This window comes from Eublepharis macularius, chromosome 6 (assembly GCF_028583425.1).
Source record: "Eublepharis macularius isolate TG4126 chromosome 6, MPM_Emac_v1.0, whole genome shotgun sequence".
Classification (NCBI taxonomy): Eukaryota; Metazoa; Chordata; class Lepidosauria; order Squamata; family Eublepharidae; genus Eublepharis; species Eublepharis macularius.
In genome coordinates, this window is record NC_072795.1 from 81,146,249 (window position 1) to 81,166,401 (window position 20,153).

The 20,153-nt window shown below is 40.5% G+C and overlaps 1 protein-coding gene across 1 annotated transcript in view; it reads right to left on the reverse strand.

The window, feature by feature from the left end:
- The window catches only part of SHTN1 (shootin 1), a 147,383-nt gene that overhangs the window by 32,585 nt on the left and 94,645 nt on the right, over positions 1-20,153 (reverse strand). The window contains exons 10-11 of the mRNA XM_054983737.1: positions 10,238-10,391; positions 6,791-6,890 (exon numbers count right to left, since the gene is read on the reverse strand). Of these exons, the coding sequence (XP_054839712.1) occupies positions 6,791-6,890; positions 10,238-10,391 (254 nt within the window). The remainder of the gene's footprint in view (positions 1-6,790; positions 6,891-10,237; positions 10,392-20,153) is intronic.

A 20,153-nucleotide genomic window follows, 5' to 3' on the forward strand; every position in this document is an offset into this window, starting at 1 on the left:
TTACAGATTTGGGTAATCACATACAAGGCTAATTTAGCAGGGAATAAAATTCTTCACAGGATCTAAGGCTGTTTCTGTTGGAAAGAAGGAGTAGACAACAGAAGTTAGAACAAGTGTTATGCCTGCAAAAGGCTATCTCCTCCAGTGCCCCACCCAATAAGACACTGGAGGCCAGGCCCAGGAGTAAGAAGAGCGTTAAATTTATTTAGTTGTTGCAACAGCCGGAGGGAACCAGAAACCCTCCCTCAATTGTCTCCCTCTAGTGCCTCCTTTGAGCAGCAGAGTTTTTATAACAATTATGACATCACAATATCAGTGTACTTAATTACAGTATGATTGGTTCATAGTTATGTTGTAGTTAGAAATTTTAGCACGCATGTCACTTGCTTTAGTGCAATGTTAGCTCCTGTTACATTTGTGCATATGTGATCCTACAGAATAAGTCATGGTCTGAATATGTTATTTTTCAAGAATTCCTTTCTGCCTGAATGTATCTGGCAAACACATAATGCCATTACACCGTTATCGTCTGAGAAAAAGTTCTGAATTCTTGCCTTTGGTACTCAATGTAACTAAATACAGCTTCTCAGAATAACTAAGCAATTGTGAATTGCTTATAGGAAACAAGTAAGAAATCACTGCTTGTATTAGGTCCATCAGCATACAATTAATTATTATAGCTAAGCTTGGCTGTGGTATTAATCAGGTCTTAAACATGTGATATATTAAAGGACACATGGAAGAACTATGGCTAATACCAAGGGAATGGCAGACTGAGAACCACCACAAATGTTGTGAAGCCCTTGTATCTGGCTGACAGACATGGTCTGGGAGTTCTGTGTTTAGAACATAACACTCAGTTGCATGTGTGCCTAATTTGGATCAGGACTACAAAGAAAGGGGTTCCCCCATAACTTTCTCTACACATGATATGGCCCCTGGGAGCGTCTATTTGTGCCACAGGGAAAACTGATACATAGCTATTAGGACATGTTAGCTTCCCACCAATCTAAATTAGGCCTGCATGTGCCTGGTGATTAAGTTTTTAGTACAGACCACCCAGCACAAGTCTGACTCACAAGACCTTTTGCAGCTATGTGGGTCACCAAGACTTATAGACATTGGCCCTGAGATTCCACTTTACCTGTTATTCATTTAGGCCCCTCTTCTCAGGGCCAAAGTGGAATGAGAATGCTCCTACACATATTCCTTTCCCATTTATCCCCACTTCCATATCCCTCTAGTCTTTTATAACAACAACAACAACAACAACAACAACAACAACATGTATATACCACCCTTCAGGACAACTTAATGTCCACTCAGAGCAGTTTACAAAGTATGTCATTATTATCCCCACAACAAAACACCTTGTGAGGTGGGTGGGGCTGAGAGAGCTCCAGAGAGCTGTAACTAGCCCAAGATCACCCAACTGGCTTCAAGTGGAGAAGTGGGGAATCAAAACCAGTTCTCCAGATTAGAGTACTGCATTCTTAACCACTACACCAAACTGGCTCTCAAACTGTAGACTGTAAGCTCTGCAAAGTAGAAACATGTTTATTGCACTGTGTACAGTACTCTGCACACTGATTCACTACACCATCATTGACATCACCACAATGATGAGGGATGATGAGGGCTGGGGTTTGTGGGGTTTGGGCTGTTTAAAGGGCCCTGCTGCTTTCAAGTGGCAGGCAAGGGCCCTTTAAATGATTAAATGCCCCTTTCATCATTTAGACTTAGCTTTACTCATGAATGAGAGTAAAGAATCCTTTCCCAATCCAATTTTTTTCACCAAACCTAAAAGCCTCTAGACTCTTTATTAAAACCTTATGCTCTACTCAGCCAAAGGTTGATCAATAAATAGAAACATTGGTTTTATTTTCCTCTTCTTAACTATTTCAGTTAAATTTATCACTTTCCTTATACTGAAGGTAGATTAACAAGAATAAATCCAGATTGATCAGGATTTATGTATTTTGAAATAATGTTTTTCAGTCTTGTTGCTAGGATGGTAGTCAAGATTTTACAATCATTAATTCAGCAGACAAACAGGATGGTATGACTTTAGCTACATCTTTACCTGGCTTTGTAATTACAATCATTTTTGCTTCCAAACAAGAAGATAAATGCAATATAATGCAATATTGCATTTAGAGCTCTGGAATCTAAACCTGGAGCCTTGTTCTTCTTCAGTTTATTGTGTCAACAACCTCTTGAAGTTTAATTGGAAGATCCTGTTTGAATCTGATAACTGAGGGATGTTAACCTGCTGCAAAAATTTATAAAGATTTTACCATCATTGGGAGACTGGGAAGCAAACAGAAGTCGACATAGAAAATATTAATAAAAAACTTTTGTATATAAAACAGTTATTTTGAAATGAACAATAAAGCTGGAAGACTATTCGCTTATAATTTTTTTTAAAAAAGTAATAGGACTGTTTAAATGACTTTACCACCTAAAACTTTCCACTATTTGAAGTTTAAGGCACTACTAACAAATCTTTTGGAACACTTTGTCACAGGAAGTTCAGAGGGTATCCTCGTGGGCCAAGTTTAAACAAAGCCTCCCTAGTTCCAACCGATCTTCAGGAGCTAACTTTCTTATTACAATCAAAATATGTGATTGTGGAGTTCTCCATTGTGAGGGAGGGCTATTTCGATATCTTTGGGCACTGTCGTTTGAGAATGGATGGGATGATGTTATTTATTGTGGCTGGAATATTTTATAATGTCTTAGTGTCTGTAAGAGATAAAATTTAGAATCTTTATTTTACTCCTTATACCCATGCCTAGTAACATACAGATTATGTGACTCTTTTAATAAGTCTATTGTATCAAAAATCAAATCAATTTAAATGCAGAAATTAATAATTTTTAAACAATGTATGTATTTTATTCAAAGATTTCATATTTTTCCACCTATAATGATAGTTACTCAATCTGGGAAAACATTAAGAGACTGAAAGTAAAAACACAATGTTAGTATTAAACTTGGAAGGATTAAAGGACATATTTTTGTCTGAAATAGAAAAGTGTGAACATCAGCTACATGCAAGTCCAGAAAGATAAAAGAGGTGTCTATTATTAAATTGCTGGAGGAGAGAAAACAAAGCTAAAGCTTAAACAGGAAGTAACCTTTTTATTGAATTCTGGATACAGTCTCTATTAAAACATGAGTGATGATCATGTTAGAATTGAAATCTCTTTCTGATTTCAATCTCATTACCAGAGACCAGACCACAGACTAAATCATATCTTAATTAAGCTGTAGGATAACTGTTTAAATATGTATTCATTATTTTTAATCATAGGGGTTTATGTTAATCAGATGTATTTTATGTTGTTTCATAACTTCTGTAGGGTCAGGTGATGGTCAGGAAAAGTTCAGGACTGCCTTTAAACTAGAAAGAGTAGCTGAAGAAATAGATTTAATTATCTTTCATATTGTGAACAACTGCCATTTTTAGCCTTGTAAGTGTCATGTAAGGGGCTAATCAGGATTTCTGCTTGAAGCTTCCCATCAGAGAAGATTTCAGGTGAGGTTTCTGTGTTGGGGGTGGGGGGAGGACTTCAAAAATTTATACAATAATCTGCCAATCAGTTTAAAACCTGGTTTGCCTTATTTAGCCAAATTTGAGAAATGTTAGGAAAACTGATCTTTATTGCATGTGTTTTTTTGTAATAGTGGGATTTACGATTATCTGTATATATCTATCAAGTTTTTGCCTAATAAAAAGAGTAATGTTTTAGTTTATTTTGCATAAAATCATTAACTCAAAGAAAACCTCTCTGCTTCTGCTATCAAAAGATCAGATGGCAAGACCCTTAATATTTAATTGTGGTATAAAAGATAAGCTTCTCAGTAAGTTTATTTCACATAGATCCAGCAGAGATTCTACAGCTGTTTAAGCTAATGAAAAAAACTCTCATGGGGCTGAGCAGTGCAGACCTCTAAAATGGATACTGATCAGATAATTTGTCATAAGTCCAGCAGACCATCTGGCAGAAACCTGATCTTTATGATTAGTTACTTATATGGGTAGTGTCAGACCTTCCCCTGGAAATATTTAGAGAAAACATTTCTGACATTAATTTTACAGCAAGAATTAGCACTGTAACTTAAATACCCCCACCCAAGTGGTATAGATGGCATATATTTGAATTATGTGGGAAAATTCATTATAGGGCAGCACAAGGAAATGGGGATGTGTGGCAGAGAACCTAATCAAGCAACACTTTCTAGTTAGAAATTTCGACCTGGTAAGAATCTCAAGTGCATGCATGCATACACTCCTTTTACCCTGGTCATTCTCATCTTGCATAGAAAAAGGAAGAACTGCGCCACAAATGAGAGGATGTAGCTCAATGAAAGATTTCATGCTTTATGTGCAGAAAGTCTCAGGCAGAATCGCTGACACTGCCAATTTAAAAAAGGGTCTTAGGTGGCAGGTGCTGAGACAGACCTTTCTATGCCCGCAAGCCTGGACAGCTGCTGCCAGTCAACACAGACAATACTAAACTAGATTTTACATGGTATAAGGAAGCTTCACATTGCTCCTCAGAAGTACTATTTGAGCAAGTCAAGATAAGCTTTCTTCTCCATTTTAACTATTTTTATTTTTATACAGATTCTTTCTCCCATTGTATTTCAGGCTCACTGTTATGTTTTGGTAACTGATATTATATTGTTATGGTTTGCTATGTGGGGTGTTGTTTTTAAACTGGGAGAATGATACAGTATTTCATAATAAATATTGGGTAAAAATATGATGATTTGAGGCAACACTTCCTGTAAATTCAGCTGTTGACAGAGAAAACATATGGCAAGGCTTGCAATTTTTCTCCTGAGTTTGAGTAACGTGTGAAAATTATTCTGCATTAAGGCCTCATCAGGATTGAAATGAATTATACTCCTGTCTGGCTTGGAAAATCTTTTAAGAAGGACAGTATTGAGTATGCTGGTGGGCAGAATGTAAAGTATTAGCAGAGCAAATATGTCTAAATTGCATAGGAACTGCATACAGAAGTTGGGCTGAGGATGAGGATATCATTCCCCCACTGGGGTCAGGGGATGTCCTGCTCCCACTTTCCACCCCCCGCCTCTACTTACCTGACTGGCAGGAGAGGAAAGATGGGGGAATGGGCCTCCTGGGCATGCTTCAGGGGCACCGCAGCAACATCACCTCCAGGAGTGATTTCATCACTCTGCCACTGAGCATGCTCCTGCGCTTCTCAGTGGGCCAATTTTGGCTCTAAATGGGTTGAATCGGGCCCATTCGGGTCCCAAATCGGGTTGCTGAGAAGTGCATGCATGTGAGGAGCACTAGGAAATGCCGACAAGGTAAGTGCTGGTCCCCCATCCCCCCCCCGCACCTTGCCAGGAGGGTATAGAAACCTGGCTCCCTAGCTGAGGAAGAAGATCCAGCAAGTCAAATAATGTAAAAGATGGTGGAAACTGCAGACCTACAAATTGCACTATTTGAAAATTAATTTGACTGAATTTGCAGTGATATGGCAGGATGAGTTTCCATTAAAACAAGTAAGTTGTTTATCTTTCAGCAGAGATAAAAGGGATCCATAAAATTTCTGCTTGGCTCAGAAGCCAGTCATTATTTGTGCTTACTATTCAGCATTATCCTCTAAGTTCTTACACATATACCCAGAAAACTCAAGGAAGATTTGGCTTTTCACTTTACAATTGAGTTCAGAACAGGTAGAAATATATGCTGTTTTTCTACAGGACTGAGGACTCAGGACTTTCAAGCAGCAGGTGAGAGACATGCTTGGTCTTCACACCTAGCATATTGAAAGAACCTTACCCCAAGACTAGTTCGCACTTTGTGAAGAATTTGGGTATGGGGAGGAGAGAATCTTGGCCAGGTCAGGCTGGCCATCAGAGGGCGAGGCATGTGTTGTCCAGATCTGTGGAGTCTTGTAGAAAAGCTTCTGATGAAGATTTTTCTATTATCCATTATAAACAGACACACCCAATATTTAAAATCAGTTGCCTTCCCAGAATCATTGAGTATTCAGCATATTGGAATTCCGGATGGTTATGAAATTTTACAAATTAAGGTGGGAAGAGTATTCTCTTGAAAGATCTAAAGTATTGTTTTCCATGGAGTGACATGAGATGAGGAGCTCAAATTTCAGAAGGCTCCAAGGGCATAACCCCGTTATGCAGGAAAGTACTACAGAATACTAAACAAAACAAGTCAAAAAGTTATTTATTTATTTAATGCATTTATATTGATAGGACTGGATTCACACATATAAGCCCGTGGCATAAACATGATGCCTTGGAGCAAAGTGTTTAATTTCAAACTTCTTAAAAGCATTTCTTCATTATATACAAGCAGAAAAGCACTGGGATCTGCCAGTTTCTCATTGTTTAATAGGCAGACCAATCTAGTTGAACATACAGGTTTGCTGCAAGATTTATCCTGATGGCATGAGTATAGAATAAATAAAACACTTTCAGATCACATATTAAACTGGGACTGTAATTGCCACAAGCTGTCAAGCTAAAATTCCAGCCTTATTATGGAACAGAATAAAACAGAAACACTTTGGAGCACAGACTAGCATCTCTGGCATCACTATTATTCTGGGTTAATTTTGTGGTAAGAAAATTACTCAATACATGGCAAGAGTTGATTGGTTCCAGAGTCTGGCCTTCACGATTTTACCATCTTGACACAGGATTCACCAGCTTTAACTAGTTTAAATCTGAGAAGCACAGACTTTGCCCAAGAAAAGAGCTTCACGTTTCAATATATACTCACTTTATTGGATTTGGAGGAGGAGGAAGTGGAGGTGGCAATGGAGGAGGTGGGGGTGGTATTAAGTTTTCTGATTGGTGTATCCGTTTTTGAAGTTCATCAACTGTGCAAAGAAACCAAAATATTGTGATTCTCTAGTTGAAATGTTCTTGTGCCCATGTAAACAGAGTGTAAGCAATTCCTTTGACTTAAAACGGATGTTCACTAACACACTATAACGGTACAACAGCAGCAGGCATTCTTTTTTTATTACTTCTCTGATATTATAGACTGTCACCCAAACCACCTAAGTGACAAAAGTTTTAATTATCTTATAAAAAAATAATTTTCATTTAAAAAGAGCTGTATCCAAAGTATTATAATGATGCTCCACTTGCAAAACAAAACTCTCCCCTATGCTGTGCTGCGCTATGCTATGCTCCCCTGATATGATTCCCCAGGGATCAGGGCCCTCAAGAAACAACACTGGGTTTATATGTGTGCCTGTGTAACCCCTGTGAGGTTAATCGGTTTAGCCCAGTGGGGTGGAGTCAGAAGCTAGAGGCAGGCTGCTGAGGAGGAGGCTGTTTGCTGGGGAGCCTAATAAATTATAAGCTCTTATCACCTTGAATAAGGTAATCAAATGTTGTATGTAAAATATGATTTAAAGTGGCGTTTGTGTATTGTGTTTAGTTGGTGTTACTGGGATTGTATTATTTTTGCAGGGCTATAATTTCCCAACAAGAAGACAGAAGCCTGCTGTACAGCTGCTTCGAATGGATGAGAGAGGACTCATCACTTATTGGATGTTGAACTGCTTGCCTTTTCAAGGACATTGTTGATTTAGAGGGTTTTTTCGTAGGGTTGCACTTAAGAGTTATTTTTTTTCTTTAAAAAGTTGTATTTTATTAATTGTTAAAAAGTTTAAAAGAAAAAAAGTTATTTCTTAAAATTGTGTGAAAGTTGCTTCCTAAGCCCCATAGAACCCATGAAAAGAGAAGTTACACCTGCAGTGGGAAGGGGGAAATTGGTAGAAATCCTGCCCTACATGTAGCCCTCCTGCCAAGTAAAACTAAAGTCTGGATCCAATCAACTATCTTTGACATTTTTGTGAAGATTTTATTTTAGGGATATAGGTACACAAAACATCAAAAACTGTTTTTATTGTTAGATAAGCAGGAACTTATTATGGAAATTTAAGGTGTAGTCCAGAAATACTGACAAAATGGCTACCAAGATTTATGTCAAAACTGTCATTACTTTCAGAAAAATGTTCATCCATAACCAAATTTGTCTTGTTCTGTAAATGATACGTCTGGCAACATGCATTATAAAGCAGCTTTTTGAAATAAAAGTTATCATTTTAAATTTTGTGGAATAAATCATAAATGTAGGACCATAAATGATTAAAACACTTAGGGACAGTATTTGAGTTTTATTTTGGTGCTTATGGAAAGGATAATAGAGCTCCCTCATGTTGGGGCTTACAGGAGATTCCTCTAGACACAGATATTGTTGAACTACAGTATCATCAATGCAGATAGCAAACTATGGATTCAATGGGACTAGTGTTCATCTTTAAAAGCTTCTTGGGTCAGACTTGAACTATTTTTAATGCTGTATGACCCTATGCTAATGTAGTCTGTCATCTGCACCCGGAGGTAATTTAAAATCGAGTCTTAAAAGCACATTCTTAAATTTCGTCTCCTGCCGTGAAAACATCAGCAGGGGGTCACCATAAGTCAGCTATGACTTGACGGCACTCTCTACCACCACCAAATTTCTAAGAACTGACAGTGCTGACTGTTAAAACTCAAATGCATTTATACATTAATGATTTGTTTCATGTCAAAAGTAACAGCGTCGACTAGCACTTTTATTTTTTAATCCCAGATGAATAGCCATATTAAGCTGCTGCACCTAAAATAAAAATAAGTCTACTGACATTTTAAAAACCTACAAAATTTTGTTCTACCATAAGCTTTTTCATCTTTGAATCTGAAAAAGTGGGATCTAGCCCATGGAAATTTATGCTAGATTTTTTTTTGTTAGTCATTAAAGTGCCAACAGACTTCTGTTTATTTTATTTTCTAAGAATGCTTCAGCAGACATATTGTTGCTTCTAAATCCTGAAGAATTGTTAGCGGTATCTTTATCACTTTTTCATAAAGTAAACAACCATTATTTGTTAGCATTCAAGTAACAGCTGAATACACAAGACCTTAAAGGATGCCATCAAGCTGAAATATAGTCAATACACATACTCAGGTAATTCATTTAAGATCCCACAGTGGTCCCTGAGCAAGCCCCCTGGGTAATTTCCATAGGTTTTCCAGTTACTTTACAAGTCTGTGATTAAATTAACACACAACACTGTAAAACAGTTTTAGGACCTTGCACAAAGGCATTAGTATGTTTTTCTTTTGACATTTTCCATCCACATAATCCAGCTGCTTTAGGATAGTTAAACAGTACTTCCCCTGCTGGTAACTGTATTTTGAATTTATTAAGAAATGGCAATCTTAGATAAAGAGTGGTAAATTACAGTTTTTAGCATTTAATAGGTACGATGCTGTAAGCTGGTCAGGCACCATTCTGGCAAATAAGTCTTTGGTAACAACTAAATTACAGTAGTTACTCCATACTATATGTACTCTAAGTGATTTTGTCAGTGTTCCTGATGTCTTGCTTTAGCCTATAAACTGGACAAATAATAGCCAGCAAGTCAGACAGTTTCTACAGTCAGATAGTGAGGGGTAAATGTTTAGCCTGATGTGCAGAGAATTAACCACACAGCTCCCATGGATTTTAGCCATTAACACCCATAGGAGTTGCAATGTTAATTCCTTCTGCATAGCTGTCAACACAGCATTTACTTTTTAAATGTCAATCACATAAGGGCCAATAACACATAGGGAAAAAAACTTCACATCTGTAGGAGTTGTTGCCTCCTGACTCACTGTGAAGGGCTAAATCGTTTCTTTGAATATACTAATAAATGCTATATCTAGAATGTCTGTGTAGATGCTTTTAATCTCTTCATGACTTCTACATTTGGAAGCATTCCCGCTTAGAAAAGTACAAAAGACTTTTCCCTTTAACTGGTCACTGTGGCATGACAAATCTCTCCTGTATGTCAAAACATTTGTCAAAACATCATGTTCTATGAATTTCAGTCTTTAAAAATGTGAACGATCATAATATTTAACATGGCCTAGAAATACATTTTTATATACCTGAACAAGAAATTTGGAATTATCAAGAACATTTCATTTTATAAAACAAAAGATGTATCGCAGCAGTAGCCTGGAGATTCCAATTGCACCACAAATTCCATATTGTGAAATATTGTGAGAGCCCCTTAAAAGTAATGCAATGATTGAATGGTCTGGGCTGGATGCAGAGTCAGTTCTATTGACTCTGCATCCATTATACTGATAGTAAAAGTGAAATAGCCAACAAGAACTTTACCTGAATGTTTTAGATTTTTAACTCTTTCTTCAGCACTCTGACATTTTCCCTCCAATTCCTTTTTATCTTCCTCTAGAAGTTCCATCTGTTCTTTAAGGGATTTGATTTCCTTGTGCAAGCCTTCATTTTCTAGTTGCTCCTCTAATTCTTTAACCTGTCATTGACAAATATACAATTACAATGAAATACATCATCTTCTGTCCTACTTACCAATGTAACAAAAGAACAACTATGGTAGGTTAAGCCAAGGGCTTCTCAAATCTCTATATCTGGGTCTCTGATAGTAGCAAGGACTGAATTCTTAAGAACGTGTATGTTTATGTTATAATAAAAGGGTACTCTGTGGTTATTCAATACCTGCGCCTAGCAGTTCAAGGTTAATGGACATTCCTAAGAAGGAAGCAACATTGACTTCGCCATCCTATTTAATAGCTGTCAATACTCCCACTCATGGAAGCATCAGGCACTTTACACAATCTCAGTTTCTCTCAAGAACCTTAGAATCACCAAATGTTATAACACCATATGTACATTTTGTAAATCTTAATGTTTGTTTGGTTAGAGTAGTACCTGCATTCTATTTTATTCTGGCTATACAATCTGGGCTTTGTTTTTATATAATGAAAAAAGTGCTCTTTTATTAAATGCATGGATGGGGCAATGGCAATTAGAAGACAAAAAAGAATTAGGGACGATGGGAGATTGTGCAGATGAGAACCTCATTCCGATCCAGCTTGTAGAAACTGCCTGTTCATTCTGGTCTACAAATGTCATCTTCTTCAAATGAAAGGTCACATTCTTGGGATTCTGCACAAGTTACCATTTTCTGTGCCGAAGCTATTCTGAAAGAACTGTGAACAGAGTGAGTTCATGGAAGAGTTTTTTCCATTGCCCGCAAACAGCCACTCTTCGGGGGTGGGAGAGTAGGTGGCTCAGGAACAGAGTTGTGCTGGGGGCTGCAGATGGAAGAGAATATTGGCAGAAATCTGTTGCTTCTGCGGAACTCATGTGAGAGGCAGCAGAAATGTCTATTAATTCCTTTTCCGGCAGCAGCCCCTCCCCACTGCTTCATCCCACACCAATTAAAAGGTCCTCAGAAGCTCATGAGTGGCTTCTGAGAGTGCACAGGAGACTGCAATAAGAAGGGGAAGCGGGCAAAAATCCTTTTCTGTGAACTCACTTCATATGTAGTTATTTAGGGTGCAACCATATAAAATGTGGCATGCTTCAAGTATCTAGCTATTTTGTCCACCTCATGTTAATTTCAAGAGGGGTCTTCTGTTTGCACTTATTTTTAGAATATACCCTGAAGTTAAGCATAAATAGTAAATTCCAGTATAAGAAAAACAATTCGAAAAACATTTCCTTTTAGGATCCAGGGAGCTCTCATCTATATTGAAAATTAAGGTTTTCAGTTTTAGAAAACGTTTCCAAAATTGAAGTGCCTAAATGTATTAAAGGAGATTTTTAAATGAACATACACTCTTAAAAAAATTCAAGCAATGAAATGCTAATGTAAGTTATTAAAAGCCTGCATCTGTTAAAGGTTATTATTCACACACATTTTTTCTAACTCCTGCTGCTTGCAATAAATAGGTGATTTATAAAACACTTGAGCTGAAGTGCTAAGACACAGTAAAATAAAACTTCCCTGCCCTTAATATATCTAATTTGTCAAATCTAAAAAATGATCCTCTCTCAAAAACTGACAATTATTTCCCGTATATACATACAAACATAATGTATTTACTTAGAATATTTCTATGCCACTTCTTTCAGAGTCCTGCTCAAAACAGCTTACAATTAAAACCCCAGTACAAAAATAAGCCATTAAAAAAAAAGCAAAAAAGCCATATATATATATATATATATATATATATATAAGCTGCATAAAAACTATCCGTAAAACAGAAACAGACCATTTTAAAAGCTGGTAAGATAAAAAGATAACATGTGTATGTTTTTTTTTAAAGAACTGATTACTGCTTTTATTTTATTATTCCTAAAACAAGATTAACATTGCTTAATCTTAACCATTATGATCCTTTTTAAAATTAGAAGTAGCAAATTAGTTACATCTAGCACATAATATTGCTGAAATCTCCACCACTGATTAAGATCATATTGAATCTACTGTATGCTCGGTTATTGTCAGGAGATAGAACGACCATGATTATCACTCCCATTCTGCAATCACTCCACTGGCTACCTATCAGCTACCAGGCTCAATTTAAGGTTTTGGCTACTCCACACAAACTCTCTATGGCCTTGGTCTGGCATATGTACAGGACTGCCTCTCCCTATCTTCTACCACAGCAGCTTTGCTCATCTGAACAGAGCCTTCTGCAGATGCCACCCTGCAAATGGCAAAATCAACAGCTGCCAATTCACATGAATTCTCTGTGGTGGCCTCCACTTCATGGAATGGTTTATCTGAAGATGTCAGAAAAGCTCCCACTCTCCTGGATTTATGCAAGCTATGCAGAACTGAATTATTCAAGAGGGCTTTTCCCTCAGATAGGAGGGTTGTACTGTAAGGAAGTGGCCTCAAAGAGTTGCATAAGTAAAGTGACAAGGACTATAGACTTTACTACTACGTACTGTCCGTTGCTGTAAGTATGATTCTACTGGATATTTTCTGTTGTTTAATATGTCAGTCTCAGAATTGCTTAAAAACAGGGTTGCAGTTACCTGTAACTGTTGTTCATTGAGGTCATCTGTGCAGGCACACATACACTCCCTCCTTCCCCGTTTAGGCTCTTCTACTTACCTGGAGTGTACAGCGGCGAAAGAGGACTGAGGCTCAGAGGGTGCCCCGCCTCCCTAGGGGCTGTTTTTCAGCAGGAAATAGCCGTGCATGCGTACTGGGAGGTTAGGGCGCCCTCTGTTGGAATTTTAAGCTAAAAAAAATCTTGAAATTGGCAGGCCTGCGCATGCGCAGTCTCATGTGTTCCTGCACAGAAGACCTCAATGAACAACAGTCACAGGTAAGTGCAACCCTGTTTTTCATTTTCAGTCTTCTGTGCAGTCCCACATGGGAGATTAACAAGCTGCTTACCTGGGTGGTGGAGCTTACTCTTTTCACAGGAAGAGAGACTGGAGTACTGTCATGCCTACTGCTGCTTCTTTCCTGTCTAGGATGTCCAAGGCATAGTGTCATTGGGACATGGAATACCAAAATGGCTGCTAAGTACACCTTAACTGAAGAGTTGGACAGTCCTTTCTTTTTAAGGTCTAATAGGAACTCCAAAATCTCAGCTAGTGTACAATCAGTAGCACTTAAATGTCTGCCCTTCATCCAAGCTCTAAACTTCTCCCATTTCAACTCATATGAATGCCTAGTGGACAATCGTCTAGGATTGAGAATTATGTGAGCTACACCCTCTTGGAGAGTTCCCCCAGTGATATCAGCCACGCTGTCAGTCTTGAGTTTCATTATGTCATGAATATTCCCTGCCAGGAAAGGAGATCTGGCTCATTGGGTAGGTGTAGAAACTGATTCTGGCTAACCTCAGTAGTCTGTGAAACCAGGGTTGTCTGGGCTCATACAGGGCTAGAATGATCGCCCTCGAACTCTCCGACTGAATTTTGCTTATTACCCTGGTTAATAATGGTATTGGAGGGAAAGCATAGTAAAGGCAGTCTGACCAATGTAGCCGGAAATCATTTCCTAATGATCCATGCCCTTGGCCACCTCTTGAGCAGAACAACTCTGCCTTTCAATTTGCTCTTGTTGCAAATAAATCTATGTCCAGAAACCCCCATTTGTGAAAGATGGGATTTATATAGGAGTCCTTGGTAGTCCACTAGTGTGGGTTGTCTCCTAATCTGCTGATTTGATCTGCTATGGTGTTGTCTACCCCGGGTATGTGCACTGCATTTATGTACACCCGTAATCTATGGCCCAGTTCCAAATCAACATGGTTTCCTCACATAGAGTCCTGGACATGGTGCCCCCCTGCTTGCTGAGGTAAAACATAGCAGTCAAATTGTCTGTGAGGATTAGGCCAGCCTTGTCTTTTACCACATCTGAGAATGAGATGAAAGCATAATGTACCACTCTTAACTCTAGTAGAGTTAATGTGTAAGTCTCTCTCATGTTTGTCCCATGTCCCATGGGTATAAACATCTGCACAGTGTACTCCCCAACCAGTACTGGATGCATCTGTAGTAATGGACACCTGTGAGACTATATGTCCAAAGGGAACCCCTTTTGATAAGTGGGCCTCTACTAGCCACCACTGTAATGACTTTATAACCTTCCTAGGGAAATAAACCATTTTTCCTGCGAATCTATCTCACTATAGAACACCAAAATGAACTATAGTTGTAGTTCCCTCATTTTCAACCTCACAAAGGGGACCACTGCAGTAGTCGATGCCATGAATCCCAAGAGGGTTTGGATCTTTTTTTGCTGATTGAAAGCGACACCTTTGAAATGTCCTGATCAACCCTTTTATCTTTTGCATTTTTTCTATAGGTAAGAAGGCCCTGTTCGTGGTACCATCTAACATTGCCCCTATAAACTGGACCATCTTTGCTGGGACTAATTTGGACTTCTTTTGGTTAAAGAACAGTCCTAATTGAGCACAGGTATGTAAAGTTAGTTCTACTGTTTACATACATCTTCCTCTGACTGACCCGTAATCAGTCAGTCATTGAAGTAAGGATAAATACAGTATTTCAAAGTTCTAAGGTAAGCAATGACCACTACCATGCATTTAGTAAATATGCGGGTGCTGTGGATAGACCAAAGGGTAGGACTTGGTACTGATATATCTTCCCTTCATAAATGAACCTTGGGAACTTCCTGTGTGTTGTATGAATAGAGACATGGAAGTATGCATCCTTTAGGTCTAACATGGCAAACCAGCAGTTTGGCATTAGCAAGGTCAGAACTATATGCAATGTAATCATACAAAACTTGCAGGTAATGATAAATTTGTTCAGGCTTCTAAGGTCCAAAATTGGCCTATCCCCCCATCTTTCTTGTCAACCAAGAAAAATCTGGAATAGAAGCCTAATTCTGATTCTCCATCAGGTAGCAGTTGTACCGCGCCCTTGACTATCAACGCTTTAAGCTCTACCCCCAACTCGGGGAGTTTCTGAGAATCTGAATAATTAGGAAGAGTCAGACACAGGGGGCCTTTAAACTCAACTTTATAACCAGAGTGAACTATTTTAAGAACCCAAACATCAGTAGTAATGGAACACCAAACTGAATAGAAGGCCTGAAGCCTTTCACCAAAGATGGCGTCTATCGTGAGTCAGCCAGGGCTGAGTGATAGTGAAGACTCCTCAGGGGAAGAGGAGCTCCATGCAGCCAGCCTTGAACAGCCAGAAGCTAAGGACTCCTCAGAGGAAGGGAATACCTGCTGATCAGCCAGCACCACCAACAGCTAAGGCAGGACCAACGTCCTCTAGCTCTGATCCAGCAGGTGTAACCCAGTTAACTGACCCCATCCCTCCAGGTTCATCAGTCATTTTCAAAAACAGCATCTTCCCCATAAAGGGCAGATCCTCCATCTTATTTCATGTTTCCGTAGGCAGTGCCGTGGCTCTCAACCAGGGTCGAATCCACATTCACCCATTACCCGCATGTTTATCGGATATCTTCCGTTTGCCTCCAATCCGCGATTTTTTCCTCTTCGTTCACATTCCTGCTTCCAATCCATCTTTCTCGCGCGTCCCTCCAGTCACACGGCCGCTCGAAAACCGCTTTTCTGGGCGGGACCTTTTTTCCCCGCCCATTTTTTTTTATTTTTTTGAGCACACTTTTCCGTTATTTCGATCTTGCCTTATAAAGAAACATCATTGAAGATAATGATGCCTCTCTTTCCCCCACTGACAGCACTCATGGCTCTCTCCCGTTTCTTTTTTGGAAATTTGGAAGCATGTGGGAAGCTTTCGTGGGCATTTCCTATGCAGGACAGTTCAGTGCCTGAATTTTACTGAAGTTTCACTTCCTTGGAGTGTCATTATTTCGATATTTCATAATTTCGATATTACAGTAATATAAAATAAAAAAATAAAAAACAGTTAAAAAGGAAGTTTCGCAAGTCCGTTCTGAGGGTGGATTCACCCCAAAATGATTTTTCAAACTACCAGATTTGATTCAGAAACAGCATAATCAATAAATCCAATGCTATGAAGTCAAAAACAGGCTTTTGCAGACTACGGAGCACTTGCAAGTTGAATCAGCCAATAGGAACTCTCGGAACAGCTGGAGAGACAGGAAGGGGGCTGGTTTTTTTAAAAAACCGCGTAAATTGCGCATTGGCCCATTCACGGCCACCGTGAAACTCCCGTTGAAAACCTGTGACCACATATTCGGGAGAAATGCGAATGAAATGCGTCTGTTTAATGAGGTAATGTGACCGGCACTCGGGATTGCGTGGGGAATGCAGGGAACATGCGACCTAGAATGAGTAATGTGGATTTGACCCAGGTGTGTCTCCTCGGCACCGCTGCAGATGTCATGGTTCTCAAGGTGGTGTAACATTCGGACCCGTGTTAATCTGATGCCTGGTCAACCTTACTGCTTCCTCCTGGATGACTTTGATCAAGGGTTTTTGGTCTTCGGGCAACTTCTCATGGAACGTGGCCGCTTTGCTCCATAAGAATATCTGGTACGCCCCCATCATGGCGGCATAGTTTGCAATTTTAATGTTGAAAGCAGCTGAAGAATAAATCTTCCTACCCAGAGCATCTAGTTTCTTTCCCTCTTTGTCAGAAGGGGTAGAATGCAGGTCCTGTCTTTGCCTCGATTGCCTCTCCTCAGTGACTAATGAGGAGGGAGGAGGGTGTGTTGACAGATATGAGTGTCAGGTTCTGCCAAGGGCGCCGCCCTGTGAGACGCCAGCATGCCTGACTTCAGCCTTAAAGGACCTTCAGGGAATATGTGGGATCCCACTCTGTGGAAGGAGGGGGTATACCTCACCCTCACACCCTCTCAGTCCACTTGCAGGTCTCTTCAACCTGACATTGTCCCGGCTGCCTTCCATGACAGCTGTCTCCATCCAGCTGTTGGTCTTAATCCTCCTTCTCCTCCTCTTCGTCTTCTTTCCTCCACCTCCTCTCCGATGTTCTCTCATTCTCTCTCTCTCTTCCACTCCACCACACTCCTACACAACAACCCACCCTGCCCTGTGGGTGGACTTCCCTTATATCCTTTCCCTCATTCCTGGCCCCACCTGTCAGCCACACCGCTCTTTTGCCCTCTAGCATTGGCCTTGGCTGCCTCAAGCAGCTGCACCTGGAGTAGCTAGTTTGGCTGCTTTGGGCACAGCTGTGCTCTCTTGGCTGGCTGCCAAGCCTCCTCTGCTCTGAGCTTCAGGCCCCTGGGCAGCTACAGCTGTGCTTTCTTGTTTGGCTGCCGAGCCTCCTCTGCTCAGAGCTTCCAGCAGCCTCAGCTGGTCTCTATTATTCCCTTCCTCCCTGTTTGCAGGTTGGGGTGTGGCCCTGTGCTGCTTCTGCTGCCCTGCCCAGGTTACTGTCTGGATGGCTGATAGCTGCAGTTGAGAGTTGAAAGACCATCCTTGAACCAGAAAACAAATGGTGTCATCTCAGTGGTCCAGGTGATGGGTCTCTAGGGAATATGCCAGTATGCTATGATCTCCTTGTATCCACATCATAGTTGGGTTGTTCCTGATACCACAACGTCTCCCTGTGAGAGTAGAACTGTTCTTCTTGAGGAGAGCAATATGACAGCTGTCTCCTTCGAGGGATCTCACCCTCCTCCACTGAGGAATGGGCTGACAGTGACCTGGAAGGTATGGAGGGAGATTTGGAGTGTAACGATGGAGTGGGAGAAGGCTCAATCACAAGTACTTCCTGTTTCACCCACTCCTTTTCATGTGATGTTCTAGGGGCCTCCTTCTTAGATAGATGTTTTGTTTTCTTCATTTTCTTCCTAGGAGGTTCCCCCTCCGAGGCTTCCTTGCCACTCAGATCCGATTGAGCAATGATGGGTGACCAAATCTTTCAGCATTGATCTTCGGATCTGAGTTGTCAGATCCGAAAATGTGGGAGACCTTGATTCTGATGTGCCCAGTCAAACTCAGGTGGGATCCAACAGACTCACCACCTTGAGCGAGATGGAGTGGGTTCGACTTCAAGGTGTTCTAGACCCTGATGGACTGGGTCATGGAGTCAAAGATGGAGTTGATGACAGCTTTGGATCTGAGGGCTTGGTGTTATCCACCTGGGCTGATTTGGTCGCCTTTGGTGAGGGGCCCACCACTGCTAAGGCCTTTTCCCACAACAATGCTTTTAAGTCTAACGGCTCTCTCTGCTTGGGCTTTCGGCATGAAGCTCAGGCAGTGTTTGCAGGACTGGGTGTTGTGCCCTTCTCCCAAACAAATTAAACAAAGGGAGTGTCCATCTGTCCACATCATTTTTGTACTGCACTTAGTTCAGTGTTTAAAGAGAGCCTTTTCAGACATTTTACTCACTCGGATCTGCTCGTCAGTTGAAGAAAAAAAACTCAGTCTTTATCTCCAACATGATCAGCTAGAACCTCTCTGATGGGTGGCAAAAGAGGAACTCTGGGTGAGAGGGTGCCCTGCCTCCCTAAGGGCTGTTTTTTTGGTGGGAAACAGCCACACATGCACACTGGGAGGCTAGGGTGCCCTCTGGTGTAATTTTAAGCTAAAAAACCTTCTGAATTGGCAGGCCTGCACGTGCACAGTCCCATGTGGGACTGCACAGAAGTCTAAAAATGAACCTGTGTTTCAGCATTTTTTTCCAACTCTGTATGGGATTCTTGTTAGTCTTAAATCTCTGTAAATTTGTGTTTATATACTCTATTACACTATTTATTGAAATGTCTTTGAAACTGACTGTAATGTATTACACTCTGTCTCAGTGAGAAAGATGGGAGTATAAATAACAAATAAAAAATAGAATAAAAATAAAATAAACCACAATCAATATATCGAATATTCAGCTTGGCCCCATCTATGAATACTTAAATCTGTAAATCATAGCAGGTTTGAAGAAAAATATGAGACATTAAAAAGGCTCCCCCACCCCAACCCCAAAACAGACAACTGTTCAGATACCTGTCTCCTGGGAGCTTCTTGATTCTGATGTGCCCAGTCAAACTCAGGTGGGATCCAACAGACTCACCACCTTGAGCGAGATGGAGTGGGTTCGACTTCAAGGTGTTCTAGACCCTGATGGACTGGGTCATGGAGTCAAAGATGGAGTTGATGACAGCTTTGGATCTGAGGGCTTGGTGTTATCCACCTGGGCTGATTTGGTCGCCTTTGGTGAGGGGCCCACCCTTGCTGATTAGCCCTCCCCTTTGGCAGGGGAGGGGAACTCAGCTAAAATTATCACGAAGATTGAAGCTCTGGAGGCTCGTGGGTAAATGATAAGGATGGGGGAGTCTCCTCTACCTCCTATTGAAACTGTTGCTGAGGTGGTAAGTGTTGTAGGAGGGTGGGAAGGTGAGATCCTCTACCACTGATCTTAGGAAGGGCAGCAGGGAGGGGGATGGCCAAACTAACCCCCCCCCCCATGAGTCTCCTGGTAGGTGAAGGGGGGAGTAGTGAGCTGCCTGGTAAATAGTTGGCCCAGTGGGGTGGGTGGGATTTCCTCCCCACCCCCCATGAATTTTGTGGGTCTCCACTTATAATATTCCATTACAGTGTTAAAATGAACAGCATTTACTTTACTTATACAAAGCAGGATCTATAATGAGGAGACCTGACAACAACAACAACAACAACATTCAATGTATATACTGCTTTTCAGGACAACTTAACACCCACTCAGAGTGGTTTATAAAGTATGTTATTATTATCCCCAAAACAACAATTGTGAGGTGGGCAGGACCCATGAGGTGGGTGGGACTGAGAAAGCTCTGGAAGAGCTGTAACTGACCCAAGGTCACCCAGCTGACTTCAAGTGG